Here is a 21994-nt window from a genome sequence, read left to right as displayed (position 1 = left end):
GCCCTGGCAGATACAGCCATGGCAGGGCCGGTTCAGCAGATGGAAGATCTCTCTCTCTTTTTCTCCCTCTGTTACTTTGCTTTTCAAATAAATTTCTAGATCTTTCTAAAGGCTTGTTTACTTGAAAGTCAAAGTGGCCCAGAGACAAGAGACAAAGATGGAGCCTCTACCTGCTGGTTTAGTCCCCAGCTGGTCACATGGTCACAGTGGTCAGGGCTGAGCCAGGCTGAATCCAGGGGCCAGGCAGAGCTGCCTTACAGGTCTCCACGTAGGTGCAGGGATCCCGACACTTGAGTCATCCTTTACTGCTTTCCCAGGCCATTAGCAGGGAATCTGAAGTGCAGCACTTATATTTCGAACTGGTGCTGTATGAGATGCTAGCACCACGGGCAGAGGTTTAATGTACAATGCCACGTGCCATAAAGCCGGCCCCTTTCTTGCTCTCTTTGTCTCTCAAGACTCTCCATTTATTTAAAAGATAGAGATGAAGAAAAGAATGACACAGAGACATCAGATATCCAGTGATTCATTCCCAAAATTCTTGCGACAACCAGGGCTGGGCCATGCTGACGTTAGGAGCCAGGAACTCTAGCCAGGTCTCCTGGTTAGCCTTGTTACAGGTTCTTCCCTCCACGTGTGAAAGAATTCAGAGCTGAAGGCACAGAGACACAGACGCAAACAGGTGACCTCACGAGGAAATGAAAGGGCAAGCTCAGAAACCCAGCATCGCACGGAGAAAGAGCCAGAAACGCATAAAGGCCAGAAGAAAAACCCTCAGCAAAGAGAAAGCCCCCAGCCAAGAAAAAGCCACCTCCGTGAGGTCATCACTTTTCCCAAGAGACTTTTGTATGTATTTGATAAAACAACTGAATGGTTGATATTCTGGAACACTAATAATCCGTGCGAAGGTTATGCTCTTGTCCCTAAAATTTCCTGATGGATCCTCAAAACTGTGGGTTTCCCGATGGCTCATCTGACCTTGGAAGTGCAGCAACTCCCTTGAATACAACGCTGACCCTGGAGATCATGGAACCCCAGTGGAACTGCCTGTAAGAACTGAAAAACTTGGGCCCGGCGGCATGGCCTAGTGGCTAAAGTCCTCGCCTTGAATGCCCCGGGATCCCATACGCGCCAGTTCTAATCCCGGCAGCTCCACTTCCCATCCAGCTCCCTGCTTGTGGCCTGGGAAAGCAGTCCAGGACGGCCCAAAGCTTTGGGACCCTGCACCCACGTGGGAGACCTGGAAGAGGTTCCAGGTTCCCGGCATCGGATTGGCACACACCGGCCCGTTGCAGCTCACTTGGGGAGTGAAACATCGGATGGAAGATCTTCCTCTCTGTCTCTCCTCCTCTCTGTATATCCGGCTTTCCAGTAATAATAAATCTTAAAAAAAAAAAAAAGAACTGAAAAACTGAATTTGTTTAATATCCCTCTTGTTCCACTACAGGTCAGGAGTGCAGAGAAATTCTCCACCTTCTTAGAATGTCTGAGGAAGACTATAAGTGTAACTTATTATTTATAGATAACAAATTCTTAACGGCCTTAGACATTAGAAAAGCCATAGAAATGTGTGGTGGGATCCAAGAACAACCCTGACACCCTCTTAAAAGGAGGTTGTGTGTACAGAGCAGGAAGGGATCTCAGGGTGGAACAGGAGGGCTGCAACAGCTGGAGCTGAACTGATCTAAAGTCAGGAGCTGGAAGATTCTTCTGGGTCTCCCTTTGGGGTGCAGGGTTCCAAGGCTTTGGGCTGTCCTCTGCTGCTTTCCCAGGCTACAAATAGGGAGCTGGATGGGAAGTGGAGCAGCTGAGACTCAAAGTGACGCGCATGTGGGATGCAGGCGGAGGGTTAATCCATTGAGCCACCACATGGGAGGGTGATGGGAGTGGGTGTGCCCCCCACCCACATCCGCCCATGGTGACATTATAATGAAGCGAAGGGTCACTGGTGAGACACACCCTGCTGCCATGCTGGGTGTTTCCAGTTCTATTGGTGCCAAGTTCATAACATAGCAATATGGAGTTTTCATTCCTGGGAAAGGGGTGGGGCTGGCAGGTACATGGGAGGTGGGCCTGAGCTGTGCACAGAAGGGGGCTTGTCATGCCAGCTGGGTCGCGCTGTTCTCTGGGCAGCTGCAGCTGTCCTGTGGCAGGTCAGCTGTGGTCATGAAATCGCCGATTGCCTGGCGCAGTCTCCAGCTGTCACACAGGATGCAAAGGACTGCCAGCGCTTAGCTTGCTGCTGACGGTCCCACCCCAGGCAGCAGGGAGCATCACACGCTGCCTCCGAGGGTGCACACAGCAGGCAGCTGCAATGGGAGACAGAGTGGGCCTCGAACCAGGAGCTCTAAAACGGAATGTGGATACCCCCGGCTGCACCTTAGCTGCTGTGCCAGGAAACTTCACCAGGAGTGGTACCTAGCGCAGTGTCTGGGTGGAACCAAGGACACACGGACACTGTAAAGGGGTGGACAGCAATGAGGTTTGGCTAGGACAGGACGGAGTGTCTGCACCTGCCACACACATTGAGAGAAGACCTTAACATCTGACAGCTTTGTGCTCCCTGTGGAACTCAACAGGGACCGATGTTTACCTTCCTGCTTCTTGGAGCTGCAAGGCTGGAGCTACTATTGCAAAAGCAGCAGGAGTTGGCTCATTTCTCCCAGCCAGGGCAACCAGGCCAGCGTCTGTTTTTTTAAAAAAAAACAGGACCAGAATTGGTGCTGCCGCTCAACAGGCTACATCTCCAACTTTTAGCACCAGCATCCCCCATCTGGGAGCATCAGTTTGAGTCCTGGCTGCTCCGCTTCCCATCCAGCTCTCTACTTGTAGCCTGGGAAAGCAGTCGAGGACGGCCCAAAGCCTTGGGACCCTGCACCTGTGTGAGAGACCCAGCAGAAGCTCTTGGCTCCCGGCTTCAGATTGGCTCAGCTCCAGCTCAAAGAGGGAACGAGTGGACAGAAGATCTTTCTCCTGTCTCTCCTTCTCTCTGTAAATCAGCCTTCCCAATAAAAATAAATAAATCTTAAAAAAAAAAAACCCACAGGGCCAGCAAGCTTTTTCCAACATGCTCTTCTGTGAACAGCGCATGACACAGTTCACTGTTTCCATCGCAAGGTGAAGTCTCTTTTGTGATTTTCTCGTAGAATGTGGAAGGATGCAGTGAAGTGATGCAGTGAAGTCATGCCATGTGGCCCTGCCAGATACAGAGCAGGTCCCACGGTTTCTACCTAGGTCACACTGACTCTGGAAGGACGTGCAGAGCCCCATGGATACCCAAGTCCCTGGGTGGTGCTCCAGGCTTTTCTATAAAACACATGGTATTTGGATATAACTTAGGCAATCCTTCCATATGTTAAAACTTTTTTTTTTTGTACACTTTATGGAATTTCTGAGAAATAGAGAGATCTTCCCTCTGCTGGTTCGCTTCTCCAATTCCTGCCACAGCCAGTCTGGGGGCAGGAGTTACAACTTGAAATCTGCATCTCCAAGGAAGTGGTAGTGGTGGTGGGAGCCTGGTAGGGGGACTGTAGGAGGTTCCCCTGCTGAGCTACTGCTCCCACTGGCAAGTGTCAGAACTGGGATCAGGGCAGACGAGGCTGGGCTGGGCTACAATACTTGTTGGCTTGCATGTGAACTGGGTTAGGGGGAGAACCAGGCTGCGCCAATTGACTGTACCTACTTTTGCGTGCCAGAGTAGGCGTTGGCTAGTTGGGCTTTGCTGCAGCTGGCAAGTTCTGGGACTGGGAGCAAATCCTGTCAAGCTAGACTGCAGAACCACCTGAAGAATGCAAGATCCAGTATTGGGAGGGGGCCCAGTAGGGAAACTGTGGGCATCTCTCATGGGTTGCAACTCCCACTGGTGAGCATGAATACCAGGACTTGGGGAAGGCCTGGCTGGACAGGCAGTGGTACCCACCAGCATGAGTGTGAGCTGGTTAGTGGGACTGGTGGAGTTGAGCTAAGCTTCAAAACCCATTGACATGTGTTGAGAGCTGAATGGGATGTGGGCCAGATGGGAGTTGTCTCCTGCACAAACTGGCAAGCATAGGAATTAGGGCTGGAAGAAGGCCTGGTGGAGGTTATTGGGGATTACCCTAACTAGGTTACAATTCCCACTGGTGTGCATTGGTGCTGAGTGTGTGGTGGGCAGGGTTGGGCTGGGCTGTAATACCCATTGGTTTGCGTAAGAGATGGGGCTGGAGACAGACCTGATCCAGCAGTTGCAACTACCAATGTGTGCATAGGCTGATGTGGGTACAGGCAGAGCTGGACCCTATACTAGCAAGCACACAAGAGCCAGGTCTGGGATCACCTCAGATGAGGTTTCTTCAGGGATTCCCCCAGCTGAACCGCTGGACTCAGAGCTCCAACCATGGGGAGAATCGCAGGATCTGTGGTCTGACTGTGGAGTGCAGGTGTCAGAACTAGGTCTCTCAGTGGCTTAGACGGAGCAGTCAACAGCATGCCCAGATGCACATGGAGGATATGGCAGTCCACTGGAGCCTGCAGAGCACATCTGGTACCATAGCAGAGAAAGGAGGGCAGAACGGATTGACCAACTACCCCAGCCAAGTGTTGATAGCAAATATAAGGGTGAATGAAGACTCTAAGGTGGACTATGTCAGTCAATGGACCTTGGAAGGATTTCCCCATCCTTGGAGTGGCGAGATTGACAGCATTTCAGAACTACTGAAACCACTTGAACAGAACACTCAAACCATACGCCACACTGGGGACACTGTACTGGCATCGGATGGCTGTCCCCCACGCTCGAGCACTGAGGTGGTTGGGGGGCTGGGTGCGGCTTTTCCCCTTCCCCCAAATAGAGGAAGAAGAAAAAGCAATCTTAACCCTCCCGCCCTAACCAACTATGAAACATCATCCAAAGATAAAAAAAATCTGCGGCTCCTTCTGGGCGTCAGGGACACAGGTGCTTAAGCCGTCGCGTGCGGCCTCTCAGCGTGTGTATCAACAGGAAGCCGCAATCAGAAGCAAAGGCAGAGCCAACGTGGTGGCGGAGCAGAGAAAGCTGCCGTTCCACACGGGAACGGGCTCACGTTCCATGCAGCTCCCTGCCAGCATGCCTGGGAAGAGCAGCAGAGCAGGGCCTGAAAGCGCGGCTCCCTGCACCTGCATCGGAGACCTGGAAGAAGGGTCTGGTTTGTAGCTGAGGCCAGGCCTTCGTGGCCACCTGGTGGAGCAAAGCAACAGATGACAAGATGGATAGAAGATCCCTCTCTCTCTCTCCTCATGACTGTTTTTCAAATGAATAAATAAATCTTTAAATAAATCTTAAAAAAAAACCCTGAAGCCATTGAACTCAGACACGGTGATGCGGGATGGGTGGGTCTCCCAAGCGCCCAACAGCTGCCTCATCTCCTGAATATTATTTATGTGAAAGATTTAACTTATTTATTGTGAAAGATTTATTTATTCGTTTGAAAGGCAGAGTTGCAGAGAGGGAGAGAGAAGGAAAGAGAGACCTTTCATCCACTGATTCAAGCCCCAAATGCCTGCACTGGTTGGGGCTGGGCCAAGCTGAAGTCAGGAGCCAGGCACTCCGGCCAGACAGCCGAGGGCGCACCGTAGCAGGGAGCTGGCCAGAAGTGGAGCAGCCGTCCGCACGCAGGGCGGGCCACGCTGGCACACTCCCAGCTGCGTCAGTCACCTCTAGATCAGATCACACCGCCAGTACAATGTCAGTGCTAAAGCAAATGACTGACAGATTATAGTGTTTACTGAATAATGACCCAAAAAAAGTAGTACATGTTCAGATGTAAATTTTATTTTATTATTTTATATTTATTTTTATTGCAAAGTCAGATATATACATAGAGGAGGAAAAAGAGAAATATCTTCTGTCCGATGACTCACTCCCTAAGTGACTGCAATGGCTGGTACTTAGCCAATCCAAAGCCAGGAGCCGGGAACTTTTTCCAGGTCTCCCACCCGGGTGCAGGGTCCCAAGGCTTTGGGCCGTCCTCAACCACCTTCCCAGGCCATAAGCAGAGAGCTGGATGGGAAGTGGAGCTGCCGGGATTAGAACTGGTTCCCATACGGGATCCCGGCGCGTTCAAGGCGAGGACTTCAGCCGCTAGGCCACAGCACTAGGCCCCAGATGTAATTTTTAAAAAAGACTTATTTTTTTTTTAATTAGAAAGGTAGATTTTTACAGACACAGGAGATGGAGAAAGAAGGTCTTCCATTTGCTAGTTAACTCTCCCAGTGGATGCAATAGGCAGAGCTAGGCTGGTCCTAAGCTGGGAGCCAGAAATGTCCTCTGGGTCTCCCATGTGGCTGCAGGGTCCTAAGGCTTTGGGCCATCCTCTGTTGCTTTTCTAGGTCACAAGCAGGGAGCACGACTAAGTGGAGTAGCTGGGACATGAACCGGTGCACATATGGGACGCTGACGTTTGCAGGTGGTGTTAGGTTGTTGAGTCACAGCACCAGCCCCTGGAAACGACTTTGTAAGTTTGAGGCCCGCTGCACCTGGCTGCGGGCAAAGAGCCTGCTAATGGGAGGGGCTGCTGCTCTCACCACAAAGCCGTCAGCCACCCCTACACGCTTTCCCTCAGACCACCTTTGGGCCACAGTGCAGGGAGGCTCGTCGGACCCCAGCTGCCTTACGTCAGAGGCCCCATGGTGGCGTCCCTAGGCGCCCCCTGCTCCTAGCCAAGCCTCTCCCCACCCCCGCCTCCACTGTGCTGGAGCGACTGTACTGTTTGCACAGATGTGCGGAATGGCGCCAGGAGCAGCTGCTAAGATGCAGGGCAACTCCAGGTTGTTTCTGGGGCAGCGGGATGACTGCAGTGTCCACTGGTCACGGGGTGCGTGTGTCCTCATCAGACCGGTTCTGTGGCCTAGCCGGGGCTGGGTGAGGGCGACTGGCCGGCTGCCTGTGTCCTCGCTCCCCCTCCAGTCCTTGTTCTGCCAACCACTCCTGGGACTGCTGGCCTGACCCAGAAGCCTCTCAAGAAATGCCCTTTTTGCCCCACAGGCAGCGCCTGCGAGCAAAGCTTTCAGGCTGTGTCCACTCTGTACTTTATTCTGCAACTTTCACCTCGCAGCTCAGCCACCCCCTCCTCCTGGAAGTCCTCCCTGACCTCTCAGAAAGGTCAGGTGGTGGGAAGCTTCAGGGCCTGGTCCAGAAAGGGGTGGAGAATTGGGGCCCCCTCAAGATGGGTGATGGTGGGGCGGGGGGTGGCCTTAGCTGGACTGAGGCTGGAGATGACCGTTGCTGTGAGAGGACCACAGGGACGGGAAGAGGGGAGAGGCGGGAGGACCGCAGGTCCTGGGCCCCTGGCAAGGGAAGGGGTGGGGGTTCTCTGATCCAGGCGTTATCTGCATCTGGGATCTTTTTCACCATGAAGGGGGAGGAGGATGGGTGCCTGATTGTATGAGAACTTGGGACTCTGGACACTGAAATTCTGACAGAAGGACTATTGGGACTGAAGGAGGTGGGGGGGTACATGTGCAGATCTGAAGGAGGAGGCTGGGGGGGCACTACTCCCCATGTGCAGATCTGAAGGAGGAGGCTGGGGGGCACCACACCCCATGTGCAGGTCTGAGGGAGGAGGCTGGGGGGGGCACCACTCCCCATGTGCAGGTCTGAGGGAGGAGGCTGAGGGGGCACCACTCCCCATGTGCAGGTCTGAGGGAGGAGGCTGAGGGGGGGCACCACTCCCCATGTGCAGGTCTGAGGGGGGGGACACCACTCCCCATGTGCAGGTCTGAAGGAGGAGGCTGGGGGGCACCACTCCCCATGTGCAGGTCTGAGGGAGGAGGCTGAGGGGGGGGCACCACTCCCCATGTGCAGGTCTGAGGGAGGAGGCTGAGGGGGGGACACCACTCCCCATGTGCAGGTCTGAAGGAGGAGGCTGGGGGGCACCACTCCCCATGTGCAGGTCTGAGGGAGGATGCTGAGGGGGCACCACTCCCCATGTGCAGGTCTGAGGGAGGAGGCTGGGGGGGCACCACTCCCCATGTGCAGGTCTGAGGCAGGAGCGACTCAGGGTCACTGGTGAGGTCATCCCTCAGGTAGGGTTGGGGCCCTTTCAGCTGCCCTTTTCTAGCTTGCCCTCTGGTGGCCTCTGCCCTCTAGCTGCACCCGGGGAGGCCAGGCCTGGCTTGGCAGTTTATTTCCTCTTCACAGAGCCCCTTCCAGGCCTTCGCCTGCCTGTTCAGTTGGTCAGGTGCCCTGTGAAGTGGAAAGAGAGTTGGGGTTAGGGGCTGTCACCTCGGGGCTGGGTGGAGCTAAGCAGGACAGCCAGGCCAGGCTGCCGTGGGAGGATGGGGAGCTGGGGTGAGGGCCGGGGTCTCACCTGGCCCCCGGGGGTTGCAGGGGCAGCTGCTGGCTCAGCTCTGCTTCAGCAGTTTCTGCAGTGGACACAGGGTGGTGTCAGGATTGATTTCCAGGGACCTAAGGTTTCCCCTGGCCCCATCTTTACCCGCCATTATCTACTTTTCCCCTTGGGTATGGAGACCCCACTTACCCTCCAGCCCCTTCCCTGGCCTGGGGGCAGGCGGGGACTTGCCACGGGGCTGAGGCCAAAGTCGTGATTCTGGGCAAGGGAAGCGGAAGCCGGGGCTGGAGTCTGGGCAGGGCCAGGGGCGCCTGAGGGAAGAGGACATTGGAGGTGTCTCAGGGAGCAGGGCCACCAGTGTCACTCGGCAGATGCAACCTGTCGCCCATATCCCCCAGTCACCCTATATTTTCCTCCCTGGCATCTCTGTGGAGCTGAGGGTCTGCTGAGCGAGGGAATATTCCAGAATGTTCCAGAGTGTTCTGCATCCTTCCCCACCCCCAACCATGGAGACCCGAGGAGTGGAGGGGGGATCAAAGAAGGTCTCAGTGGGCAGGGTCCCACGATAGGACAGTGTCACCCTGGAGGGGCAGTGTCTCAGAGAAGGGACAGCAGCAGCCAGGGGGAGGAGCCCATACTTGGATCACGACAGAGAGGTGGAGCCTTCGCCTCTCCCCCAGCATCCTGCCCAAGTCACAGCGGAGGAGATCAACCCCCCCACTCCACCCTGGCCGTAGCAGGGGCAGGGCTTCCACCCCGACTCTCCCCCACCCCCGGGACCCCCAGGAACTTGTACTCTTCATAATGGGATCCCCTCTGCATAATGGGATTCTAACAGGTGCACATAACAGAGACCCCAAGCAAGAGGCATGCCCGCTGCGGCTGTTCCGGCCCTAATGTGTTTTGAAGAATGCAAGAGCAAGGAGGGAGTTGAAGGGAATTGGAATGAGGCCGGGTTTCGAGGTGGGGGTGGGGTAGACGAGGAGCGAGCAGGCGTGGTGCGCAGAGTACAGCAGCCCAGGTCAGGTACGGGGCCGCCTGCCCGCCTGCCCTGCAGTGTGGCCTTGGCTGTCCCCAGGGAGCCCTCTGAGTGCCTCTAATGTTTCCATTTGCTTTTGGCTCCCAGGCCGGATCTGTTTTTAGCTTCCCTCGCCGGTCTCCCCCTTCCTGCTGGCCCCTCACTAGCTGCGGTCGAATCATGTTCCGGGACTTCCTGAGCTGTTTGTTTGAAGAGGCCCCGGTATTGATTGAAGCCTCGTGCGCACTCAGCCGGAGAGGCATGCAGCCACCGGCCCCTCCCCGGAGGGCCTGCGGGGTGGGGAGCCCTGGCGTGTGGCCCTTGTGGAGTGGAGGGTGGGGAGAAAGCCAGGTCTGGGTGCCGATGGTTGGGGGACCTCCAAGACAAACTTCCCTCCCCGCTGGCTCCTCTCCCAGACCCCAGGGCTTCAGGCAGGTGTTGCCACCTCTCTGGGACAGGGCTGGGAGGCGGGGGGGAGACGTGGTCTGCGTGTTCCTGTGATACCTGTTATGACTGTACATGGAAGCCAGGGCCAGGGCTGGCGCTTTGTGGACAGGATAAAATGCTGCGATGAATGGATGCGGGCAGTGGGCAAGGCCTTGGCCCCAAGGCTAGCGAAAAACCGCCCAGTCAGCCCAGTCCAGGGAACAGCCAGACAAAGGCCCTGGGGCTGGGGTGTGCCTGGAGGCAGGCAGGAAAGGGAAGCAGTTGGGGAGGGGATGAGGGAAGAGGACGCAGAGCAGGTGTGTGGCTGGGTGCGTGTTGCCGCTTGGAGCTCCCGCCACACACGGGGACTCACTGCGCCCTTGAGGGACACGGATGTGTGACTCACCACGGCCAGCCCGCCTTCATTCATGGGCCTCCTGGGGGGCAGCGGGGGAGCAGAGCGGACCACCTGGGGGAGACAGAGGATGAGACAAACTGGGGTCACCAGGAAGATGTGGCTGTCCCCAGCCCTACAGAAGAAGGGAGGGAGCAGGGGAGCAAAGGTCCAAGCCTCCAGGATTCTTGGATCCTGCTCAGCCCCTCCTCCCTCACACCCAGGGGTCCAGCCCCAGTCCCTGCTGGCCCTGGTCACCTGCTCCAGCTCTGGCTCCCTCTCGTTTGGCTCGCTGTGATCCCCCAGCTCTCCCTCAGTGGCTGGCTTCCCCTGGTCCTGGTGGATACTGATGGGCTCCTGGCCCTTGATCTCACAGCGGCAGAAGGGGCAGGTGTGACTGTCTGTGTGCTGGGGAAGAATAGGAGGCCCAGATTCCTTGTCTCCTTGGGGCCTGAAAGCCCCCCCCCCCCCGCCAGCCCCACAGTGACACGGGTGTGAAGGGATATGACTCAGGGAGGGGAAGAAGCAACGGGGGAGGGAGGGGGAGGGAGGTGGCGTGGCAAGAAATGTTGCTGGCGTGGGGTGGGGTAGGAGGGGGCTGGGCCAGAGGTCAGGCAGGAGGAGACCACACGGACAGGAATCCTGCACAGCAGCTCCCACTTACGCCTTGGCCCAGGGCTCAGTGGCCTGGGACTGCCAGCCCCCCAACCCACTGTGGCCCCTGGGTGCTCATGGGCACCAGCCCCATTCTGCTCCATCCCGAGCAGGCACCTGCCTCCCAGTGAATTGCTGGATCTGACCAGCAGGAGACCCTTATAGGGAGCTTGGTGGGAGGGCGGGGCGGGCGCCAGGCGCACCTGCCAGGCAGCTAGGCAGTGGCTGCAGAGCAGGTGGCCGCATGGCTCAATCCTCACATCCTTGTCTCTCTCAGCGCAGATCTTGCAGAGCTCAAAGGTGGAGTCCATGGCCCAGTACAGCTGCAGCTGCTCCTGAGGAGGAGAAGTGGGTGGTACAGCCAGGACAGTGGGGTGGGGAGCGGTGTTTAGCGGCACCCAGGAAGTGAGTCCCTTGCCAGTCCTGAGCCCTCACCCAGGTTTAAAGCTGGGGTGTCCGACCATCTCTGGCTGGGCTTGTCTGCGCTCAGAGTGGCTGGCTATCGGAGATAGGAATACCAGCTGTCCACTGAGGTCTGCATTAGCCATTAGAGAGTTTAGGTGTAGCCCCACCAGCACCTGGGATGGACTTAAATTCTGTTGTTTTTCTCTCCCCCTCCCCACCCCGTCCCTGGAGTGGCCATGGAGACTGAGAGCTGGCACGGGACAGCTGTCCTTGACCACGCCCAAGTGCATTAGCTGCTCCCATGACCTTAGTCGGCAGCATTTCCTGGTTTAATCCCCAAGGTGGCCCCTGCGGGGGAGGCAGGAGAAGTCCGAAGGTGATGTGGACTCAGAGAGGCCAAGGAGTATACTCAGGGTAGCCCAGCTGCGCTGTGAGCCAAAGCCAAGATGATGGGGCGGCCAGGTGTGTGTGTGGCGGGACGGGGCGGGCAATGGGCAGGGCCTCACCTGGGACACGTGGATGTGCTGGTGGGGCTCTGTCTGGCAGAGCTCACTCAGGTCGGGGTTATGGTTCCTCCCGTCTGGGTATAGGTACCTGGAGGTTTGAGGGGCAGGGCAGAGAGTGACAGAGGGGTCATCCCCTCCTGTCCTAGGACCCCTTGGTGCCCATGGCTGGGCTGGGGACGGGTTTTTTCTTTCTTTCCTTTTCTTTCCTTTTCACATTGGGACTGTCCAGGGCAGGCTGCGTCCCCCACCTCCGCCCAGATGCCTCCCAAGCTGGGGACACTGGACCTATATGACTCGGGCACCGGGAGGGTGGGGGGGTCAGCTGGAAGGAGAATTAGGGAACTCCAGTCTCCCACTGTGTCCTTCTTTCTGGCCTTGCAAAATTAGTTATTTTATTTATTTAAAGGAAAGAGAGAGAGAGCTTCCATCCACTAAGTCACTCCCCCCACAGGCCTGCAACAGCCAGGACTGGGCCCAAGCCACAGCTGGGACCCTGGAGCTCTGCCCAGATCTCTCACATAGGTGGCAGGGATCCAAATACTCCAGTCAACAGCTGTTACCATCCCCTTCTCCCCCCCACAGGCACCTTAGGAGGAAGCAGGCTGGGAAGCGGAGGCAGGATTTGATCCCAGGCTTTGCAGTGGGGGTGTGTGGGTGTCCCAAGGCGTGGCTTAACGGCCACTGCACTGGCCTCAGAATCTCACTTTTCAGTCAGACCTGAGCATAGTGGATTTAATTTTATTATATATAATTGTTGTTATTATTGTTATTGAAAAGGTATAGAGAGGTAGAGAGGACAGGTGAGGTAGCTTGCACCTGCTGGTCCACTTCCCCAGTGCCTGCAGCAGCTGGGGCTGGACCAGGCACAAGTGGGAAGCTCTGAGCTGCAGCCAGAAGGAAGGAGTCCAGTCCTTGAACCACCAGCTGCTCCTCCCAGCGTGTGCACTAGTAGGAAGTGGGGCCGGAGGTGGAGGCCCCATTCCAGCGCCAGCCCTCACAGACAGGATGCAGGTCTCTTGGATGGCCACTTAGCTATGGTTCCGAACGTTCAGCCCCGTTACAGTGACCCAAGGCTCAGGGAACAGGAGCCGAGTGTCCAAGGTCAGTTACAGGGTAAGGGGCAGGCTGGAGCAAGGTCTCTGCCCAGGACCCCAGGGCAGCCAAGGCAACAGCTTGGGGGTTGGGGGTCTTCCTTTCGCCTGTCACTACAATCTCATAGGCTCCCTGGGGCTAGTGGCCCTGCCTGGCAAGCCACTCAGAGCAGCACAGTCCCTGACCTGCCCCGACCCTCCACCATACCACCTCTTTGGCCTGCTTCCCTTCTGCAGGATAGATGTGATTACGCCCACGGAGGGAGTGGTGCTGAGCACCACAAAGATGGGACCCAGGAAGGGCACCACTGGGCCAGTGCTGTGGTGTAAGCTACCGCCTACAAACCCAGCATCCCAAGAGGGCGCTGGTTCAAGCCTCAGCTGCTCCACTTCCAATGCAGCCCCCTGCTAATGTGCCTGGGAAAGCAGCATAGGGATAGCCCAAAGGCTTGGGTCCCTGGCACCCATGTGAGAGACCCTGATGGAGGTGCTGGTTCCTGGCTTTGGTCCTAGATCAACCCCAACAGTCACGGGCATTCTGGGAACAAATCAGTTGATGGCAAATCTTTCTTTGTGTCTTTCTCTGCCTCTCAAATCAGCGTGTGTGTGGTGGGGGAGGTGGGTGGGTGGGAGATAAGCCCTGGAACATGGCACTGAAGGGCAGGCTGATGTTCCTAAGTGGAAGACCGTGGTGTGATGGCTCAGGGTGGGACCAGCCGTGCCAGCTTCCTGCGGGCTGGAGTGATAGCGCGCTGCTGGCCACGAGTCCCGTGGGAAAGAACCAACAGCACGTGTCCATGTGTTTTGAAATGAAAACAGGCACATGCAGTGACGGGCTGGCTAAAGTGTTGTGACTAAGAAATTAAAATAAGGAATACACAGGGCTGGTGTTGTGGCATTGAGAGTTAAGCCCTCCCTGTGAGGCTGGCATCCCACACGGATGCAGGTTCAAGTCCAGGCTGTGCCACTTTCAGTCCTGCTCCCTGTTAATGCACCTGGGAAAGCAGCAGAGTGGTGCAGGTGCTGGAGTCCCTGCACCCATGTGGGAGACCCAGAAGAAGCTCCTGGCTCATGGCTTTGCCTTGACTCTGTTGCAGCCATTGCGGCAATTTGGGGAGTGAATCAGTGGATGCAAGATGCTTTTCATCTTTCTCTTTTTCTCTGCCTTTATTTTAAAGATTTATTTATTTGAAAGCCAGAGTTGTATAGAGAGGAAAGAGAAGACACAGAGAGAGATGTGTCCTCTGGTTCACTCCCCTGGACCAGGCCACAGCCAGGATGCAGAAGCGTCATGCGGGTCTCCCATGTGGCTGCAGGAGCCCCAGCGCGTAACCCACTCTGCTGTTGTCCCAGGGGCGTCAGCAGAGAGCTGGACTAGAAGCGGAACAACCGAGACTGGAACCTGCACCCGTGTGGAATGCTTTACCTGACATGCCACAACATCAGCCCCTGTAACTTTGATTTTCAAATAAATAATTTTTTTCCCCCTAGAAGGTGAAACCCTCAAACCTGACCTGCCGCTGCCTCCACCTTCCAAGGCCTCCACCTTCCAAGGCAGCTTGTGGCAGAGGTGCCCTGGGTGGCCAGGATCCAGACCAAACAGCACCTATCTGCCTGGTCCCCCTCTTCTCTTTTAGGCCTCCCAGAGTCTAGAACGGCAGGTGACATGTAGAAGGGGGTCGGAGGAGGCGATGGGACCCCTCTATTTGGGAGAATCGGCGTGGGAACTGCAGGGGCACTCGCGCTCTCTCTCTCTCTCTCTCTCAGACCTTTGCCTGCCCCCTGCTGGAAGGCCGCAGCATGGCAGGCTCCCAAGCTCTGCTGCACAGTTCACCTGTGATTCACACAGGCACACAGCAGCCGCCCCCTCGGACCCTCCCCGAGCCGCGTGGGGACTCACATGCCGTCCTTTTGGCCTTTCAGGAGCACCTGGAATAGGGGCTTGTTGGAAGGGATGGTCTGCACGATGCTGCCGTCGGAGCTCACGTAGCCGATGGCCCACTGTCCCAAGCGCGTGCAGCTTGCCCGGAAGATGTAGCTGGAAGGGGCGGCAGGAGGGACGTGGTGAGGACATGGCCACCCCCTGATCTCCACCCCCTGCCCGCCGCCATGGGGCTGGAAGTGAGGTGCAGGTGCCGGGTCCCTGCCTGCCATGTCCACCTATGCCGCTCATTGACACCGCCACCGCTTGCTCCCCACCACCGGGGTGTGCACACACAGGACTGTTCCTAATCCCAGGTAGCTTAGTTCCTCAATTCTTAGCCCTTGGTGGTGGTCTGTGGTAAGAGGGGGCGGCTCTGGTTCCAAAGCCCTGGTTTGGAGAACTCCTTGCTGGGCGTGGGGTCCTGGGGCCTGTGGAGGGTGCCAGAGCTCCCTGGCTCGCCCCACGCCCCCCAGAGCTGGGGCTTACCTGCCCGGCTTGTCTCTGCAGGCTTGCAGGCGGGCCTGCACCTCATCGTACGTGAGGAAGGCCATGTAGCCCGGATGGTTGACTGCCAGCAGCTGCCAGTTTTTGAGCAAAGTCGGCCATGGCTGGGGAGGGGAGGGGTGGGGCGGGGGTCAGGCAGGGTCCTGGGGGGCAGCTGGCATTCTGAGAACCTCTTCAGGCTCAGGAATCCAGGGGCACAGCCACACGCATCTCAGAGGATGTCCCCTGACAAGGAAGAGTCCAGCCCCTTCCTGCCCCAGGACTCAGGCCCCAGCCTCTCTTCCCTCACACCCAGGGGTCCAGCCCCGCCCCACCTCCCTCACATCCAGGGGTCCAGCCCCTCCTCCCTCACACCCAGGGCTCCGTCCCAGCCCCTCCTCCCTCACACCCAGGGGTCCAGCCCAGCCCCTCCTCCCTCACATCCAGGGGTCCAGCCCCTCCTCCCTCACACCCAGGGCTCCGTCCCAGCCCCTCCTCCCTCACACCCAGGGGTCCAGCCCAGCCCCTCCTCCCTCACACCCAGGGGTCCAGCCCAGCCCCTCCTCCCTCACACCCAGGGCTCTGTCCCAGCCCCTCCTCCCTCACACCCATGGGTGCAGCCCCACCTCCCTCACACCCAGGGGTCCAGCCCAGCCCCTCCTCCCTCACACCCAGGGGTGCAGCCCAGCCCCTCCTCCCTCACACCCAGGGGTGCAGCCCCACCTCCCTCACACCCAGGGGTCCAGCCCCACCTCCCTCACACCCAGGGGTCCACAGCCTCCTCCCTCACACCCAGGGGTCCAGCCCCTCCTCCCTCACACCCAGGGGTCCAGCCCCACCTCCCTCACACCCAGGGGTCCACAGCCTCCTCCCTCACACCCAGGGGTCCAGCCCCACCTCCCTCACACCCAGGGGTCCACAGCCTCCTCCCTCACACTTGGGGATGCTGTCTCCATCCTGGCTTCCTTTCTGACCTGGAACAGCCTCGTGAAGATGTCAAACTCAAAGATGGACACGTGGCCACTGCAAGTGAGGTCCACAGTGGAGCGCAGGGCCAGGGCCATGGGGCCGGCCTCCACCGGGTGGCACTTCCCCAGCAGCATCTCGAACTCAGCCCAGGGCAGCACGCACCTGTTGGGGTCCAGGGTGGGGGTGGGGGACACAGCTGAGGCCTCTGTTGGTGCAGGTGGTGGGGAGACCTGAGGGAGGTGGCAGGGGCTCACTCACCGGGCTCCGCAATGCTCCCGCCACAAGGCCTGGGCCGGGGCCTTGGCCAGCTGATACTCGTGTCCACAGTACTTGCCCCTAGGGAAGAGTGCAGCCAGCTCGGCGTGCATGTGACTGAAGATGAGGGCCAGTTTGGCCAGCTGTCGCCTGCGGGCGAGGAAGACCAGGGCTGGACCATGTGGCCCCCACAGGTGCCCTGCCTCCCCCTGGAGGAGATTCCAGGGCCAATTCCTCCGACTTTCCTGAGTTAGTGATGGGGACAAAATAGCAGGAGTCTTCCCCAAGCGCTTTTATTTTTTAAAGATTTCTTTATTTTTATTCAGAAAGGCAGATTTACAGAGAGAAGGAGAGACAGAAAGATCTTCCATCTGCTGGTTCATTCCTTATGTAGCCACAACAACCAGAGCTGAGCTGATCCAAAGCCAGGAGCCAGGAGCTTCTTCTGGGTCTCCCTCGTGGGTGCAGGGTCCCAAGGCCCTGGGCCATCCTCGACTGCTTTCCCAGGCCACAAGCAGGGAGCTGGATGGGAAGTGGAGCAGCTGGGACAGGAACTGGCACCCATATGCGATGCTGGTACCACAAAGTGGAGGATTAGCTCGCTCTGCCCCCACACTGGCCCCTTGGCCTGGTGCCTTTTTGCATGCACATGAATGTCCTGGGCTGTGAGGCAGGATGAAGAAGGAGACCCCCGGATGGGCGTGGCCAGGTGGTCAGGCAGCCCTTGCTCTGCTCCCAGCTCCCTGCCATGGCTGACCCTGGGAGGCAGTGTTGATGGCTCAGGTGCAGGTTTGTAGGGGAGACCTGGGTGGCATCCCTAGCTTTTGTCTTTGGCTGTGACTCAGCTGCAGCCGCTATGGGTTATTAGGGGAGTGAACTCTGACTCTCAAATGTGTGAAAAAATTGGTTTTTTTTTTTTTTGTGAAAAAAAGTAAGTTTGGGGTGGGTACTATGGGGCAGGGGTAAGGCCACTGTGTAGGATGACTGTGTCTCATGTTGGAGTGCCTGGTTCGGTCCTGGCTGCTCCCCTTCTGACGAAGCTTCCGTCTTACACACCTGGGAGGCGGCAGGTGAGGGCTCAGGCATGCGGGTCACCAACCCCCACATGGGAGACCCAGATGGGGCTCCTGGCTCCTGGCTGTTGCATGCACCGGCAGAATGAACCAGTGGATGGGTGATCTCGCGCTATCTTTCAGATAAATAAGCAAGCATTTTGTTTTTCAAAAAGTCAGTTTATTTTGGTGACAAAAAATTTTGGAATCTATGGATATATATGATGGTTCTTAAAAAAGTTCCTGGAAAATGGGTTTTGGAAAATCACTACGGGGTTCAAGATTTGGGATTTTTTTCTCTTTATAAAATGAACTAATGTGTTTATTCTGTGTCTCCTGGGACTTATATTTATTTTGTATTTTGAAATTTTAAAAAAGATTTATTTTTAATTTTTTTTATTGGAAAGTTAGAGTTACAGAGAGAAGGAGAGACAGAGAGAAAAGGTTGTCCACCCTCTGGTTCACTCCCCAAGTGGCCGCAATGGCCGGAGCTGAGCCGATTTGAGGCCAGGAACCTGGACCTTCTTCTGGGTCTCCCACATTGGTGCAGGGTCCCAAGACTTTGAGCCATCCTCCACTGCTTTCCCAGGCTACAAGCAGGGAGCTGGCTGGGAGATGGAGCAGCTGGGATATGAATCGGCACCACTATGGGCTCCTGGTAGATGCAAGGCTAGGACTTAGCCACTAGGCTACCGCGGTGGCCTCTCTCCTGAGACTTTTAAAGGTGCCTGTGTCTCACAGGCCAAGTGTGGGCCTCCGGTGTGGAGTTGGCAGTTGGGGGTGCTAATCTCATGGCTGTGTTCTTATTGCTATTAATAGCTCCTGGGGCCAGTGATGCAGGTTTCCTGGAAGTTGCTAAGCAGCCTCACGTCCCAGGAGTCCCAGCTGTGTGACAGGACCGTGCCTGCTCTCCCTACCTGGCGGGCCCAAGGCAGATACATTTTGAATGAGAGGTATACAGATTTCCAAACTTGGTAGAAAGACTTTTTTATTTTCTAAGTGAACTATCTCATTGATAATTGCTTTATACTGATCACAAAGCAAATCAGTGTTTGGACATGGCAATCTGAGGATGTTAGAGCTCGGCCTGGTGCAGTGAGTGGCTTGGCTGGCTGTTCTGCTGCCTTCAAATGCTGGGATCCCACATTGGCGCTGGTTCTAATCCTGGAGGCTCTGTTTCCCATCCAGCTCCCTGCTTGTGGCCTGGGAAAGCAGTTGAGGACGGCCCAAAGCCTTGAAACCCTGCATCCACGTGGGAGACCCAGAGGAAGCTCCTGGCTCCTGGCTTCGAATAGGCTCAGCTCTGGCCATTGTGGCCACTGGGGGATGGAATCAGCGGGTGGAAGATTTTTTATCTCTGTCTCTCCTTCTCTCTGTAAATAGAACTGTCCAATAAAAACAAAAAGTTATTGAAATTCAATTGTTATTTGTTTTTATAGTTTAGTCAGAGAATTAAAAACTTAGTGGTAGCCTGCATGAAACTTAGGGAGTGGGATGTCTGGAACCTCCAAGTAGTTTCTAGAAGCCTCTGGGTGTGTGCGGCAGTGGGAGGGCTCCAGAAAGGACTGGCATGGCAGGTGCCACACCGGGACTGGCAGCTGAAGCTAGAACAGCGCATCTATGCAACGATGTCTCTGGAAACCTGCTTGGCCCCTACCACTGGTGCAGTGGCGTGGGTCTGTCACGGGAAGCCTCAGCTCACTGTAGAATATCCGGCCATCGGGTGTTTGTGTAAGCATAGTCTGTCTGGAGTCATTTGATACTGAGCCCAGTTGTTCCCTCTGGGTTTCAATTATTATTATTATTGACACTAAAATAAGCTTCCCCTTTAGTTCCCGGTTGGCCTAGCCTCATTGCAATGCCTGGTGCAATATGAGCCTCATGATGACACAGAGTCCCGGTGGGCAGGCTGTAAAGCCCACACGCTTCATGTCTGGGGGACCAGGGGACCCCACAGCACACTCGCTAAAGAGCCAGGGGCGGGGCTGGGCACTGCGGCTCCGACCTTGGTGGGATCATCCCTGGAGCTCATCACCCCCTTCAGGCTGGAAGCTCAGGGTGCCCTGAGAGACTGCGGTGTGGGGAGCTGGCTGCTGGGGGAACCAGGAAAGGGGCAAAGTGGGTGGAGAGCAGGGAGGTCCAGGGCAGGAAGACACTGCGGTCCAGTCCTCAGGGGATAGAGGCTGGGGCTGGACCCCTGGGTGTGAGGGAGGAGGGGCTGGACCCCTGGGTGTGAGGGAGGAGGGGCTGGGCTGGACCCCTGGGTGTGAGGGAGGAGGGCTGGGGCTGGACCCCTGGGTGTGAGGGAGGAGGGGCTGCACCCCTGGGTGTGAGGGAGGAGGGGCTGGACCCCTGGGTGTGAGGGAGGAGGGGCTGCACCCATGGGTGTGAGGGAGGAGGGGCTGGGCTGGACCCCTGGGTGTGAGGGAGGAGGGCTGGGGCTGGACCCCTGGGTGTGAGGGAGGAGGGGCTGCACCCCTGGGTGTGAGGGAGGAGGGGCTGGACCCCTGGGTGTGAGGGAGGAGGGGCTGCACCCATGGGTGTGAGGGAGGAGGGACTGGGCTGGACCCCTGGGTGTGAGGGAGGAGGGCTGGGGCTGGACCCCTGGGTGTGAGGGAGGAGGGCTGGGGCTGGACCCCTGGGTGTGAGGGAGGAGGTGCTAGGGACTTGGATCACTGTGTCCAAGGGAGGCGGTGCTGGGGACTTGGATCCCTGGGTCCGAAGGAGGAGGGGCTGGGGACTTGGACCTGTGGTCAGAGGGCTGTGAGAGGACTCCCGGTGGGAGGGAGGAGGGCTGGGGGGGATCCCCGGTGAGATGGCTGCGGGGACCCCCGGTGGTAGGGCGGAGGGCTGCGGGAGGACCCCGGTCGGAGGGCCAGAAGTAGGGGGGGTCCGCGGTCGGAGGGAGGACTTCTGGTCAGGGGGGAACCCGCCCCGCCGGCCGTGCAGCTGCTCACCTGAGTCTCGAACCCTCCCGGAAGAGCTCGTCGTTGGCATCCCTCCGTCCTGGGGGCGGCAGCAGCGCCGCCACCTGCTTGACCTTGGCCTCCAGGTTGTCCAGGTAGACGACGAGGAAGTCTCTCGCGGAGCCGTCCCCGCCGGCCGCCCGTCGGGCTTTGGCCACTTCTCCGAGTAACTGCGCCGTGCGGGGCAGCAGGTCCCGCAGCGAGGGGGGACTGAGAGACAGCCGGGGGTCTTCGCACTGCTCTTGCAGGCGCTGCAGCAGCCTGACGGCGCGGCCGAGCGCGCGGGGCTCTCCGCACTGCCACCCGCGCGGGGCCGCCGCCGCAGCCATGGGTCCCCCGGGAGCGCAGGGACGGCTGGGTGCGGCCGGGCGCAGGCGGGAGGCGGGCCGGGGCGGGCACCTGAGTCCCGGCAGGGGCGGGGCCGGGGCACCTGCGGCCCGGGGCTTCTACCCGGGCAGGTACGGAAGTCTGGTGCCCAGCGGCTCGGGTGTGTGCGGCCGTGGGAGGGGGCTCGAGATGGGGTGGGACGGGCAGGTGCAACACTGGGACTGCGGCCCGCTCTCCCTGCATGGGGTCGCGGCCCGTGCTGCTTGCATGGGGTCGCGACGTGGCATGAAGGGTCCCGAGAGGCTGGCGAGGCTGGCACGGCCGCTCAGCGCACCGCGGGTGGCCCTGGTGGATCCCTGGCACCTGCAGGACCCGTGGCTCCGGAGCCGTCGGGGCTGTGCGCGGGGCGGCCACGCGAGGGCGCTGCGGGACGGCACTTCCAGGGCCGCTGGATACCTAGGCCCCGCCCCCAGCGCCAGAGCCCCACCCCTGGCGCAGAGCCCCGCCCCGACACCCAGGCCCCGCCCCAGTGTCCATGCTCCACCCCTCTGGCCCAGGCCCCGCCCTTGGCTTCCAGGCCCCGCCTCCAGCGACAGGTGCCACCCCCAGCCCAGGTCCCGCCCCTGGGCCTCAGGCTCCGCCCCAGGCTGCTGGCCCCGCCCCCGGGAGGCCCTGCCCCGTTCGGACCGTAAGGCGCTCGTGCGCAGGCGCCGGCGAATTCGCAGGAACAGGTAGCCAGCCTTATGGAATCGTCGTTCCTTGCCAGACCCCGTCGGTCCGACCTGACGCACATTTGCTCCGCCCCTCTAACTCCCCGCTCCTGGGCCCGTGGCAGCTTCACGCGTGGGGACCGTACGGGGAGCCTGCTGGGGGCTGCGGGTCTGCGGGGTCTGTGCGTTCGGGAAGCAGGGAGCCAACCCACCAGCAGGGGCTCCTCTGCAGCCGTCCACCTGGGCCAGGTGTGCGGTGGAAGGGGTGGCCTCCTCCAGGTGTGGGTGGGCAGGTGCGCAGGGGTGCAGGGGTGCAGCACAGTCGGTTCCTGCGGCGGCCCGGCCTGGGAAACACCTGGGCCCAGTGCGCACCCGTGGATGGCGCCTAGCTCATCCCATTTCACTACAGGGAAGGTAGTGTGTGCAGGACGCTGAGGGGTTCTGGGGTCGGGGGCGCTGGGGGGCAGTGAGTGCTGTGGGAGATGGGTGAAGTGGGGGTGCTACCTGA

At 58.3% G+C, this 21994-nt stretch overlaps 1 protein-coding gene across 1 annotated transcript; it reads right to left on the bottom strand.

Annotated features, from left to right (window-relative positions):
• Positions 1-8343: 8343 nt before the first annotated feature.
• CBLC (Cbl proto-oncogene C) lies at positions 8344-20838 on the bottom strand. Its single transcript, XM_058674774.1, has 11 exons — positions 20441-20838; positions 16435-16581; positions 16182-16338; positions 15211-15332; positions 14701-14838; positions 11710-11797; positions 11002-11133; positions 10403-10552; positions 10157-10219; positions 8496-8617; positions 8344-8379 (listed from the first exon to the last, which is right to left on the bottom strand). The coding sequence occupies exons 1-11, from the start codon at positions 20776-20778 to the stop codon at positions 8370-8372; spliced, it is 1467 nt and encodes a 488-aa protein (XP_058530757.1). The 5' UTR covers positions 20779-20838; the 3' UTR covers positions 8344-8369.
• Between the last annotated feature and the right edge of the window lie 1156 nt (positions 20839-21994).

This window comes from Ochotona princeps, chromosome 16 (assembly GCF_030435755.1).
Source record: "Ochotona princeps isolate mOchPri1 chromosome 16, mOchPri1.hap1, whole genome shotgun sequence".
In the NCBI taxonomy this organism is placed as follows: domain Eukaryota; kingdom Metazoa; phylum Chordata; class Mammalia; order Lagomorpha; family Ochotonidae; genus Ochotona; species Ochotona princeps.
The sequence above is the reverse complement of the archived record's forward strand: the minus strand, read 5'-3'. Positions and strand labels throughout refer to the sequence as shown.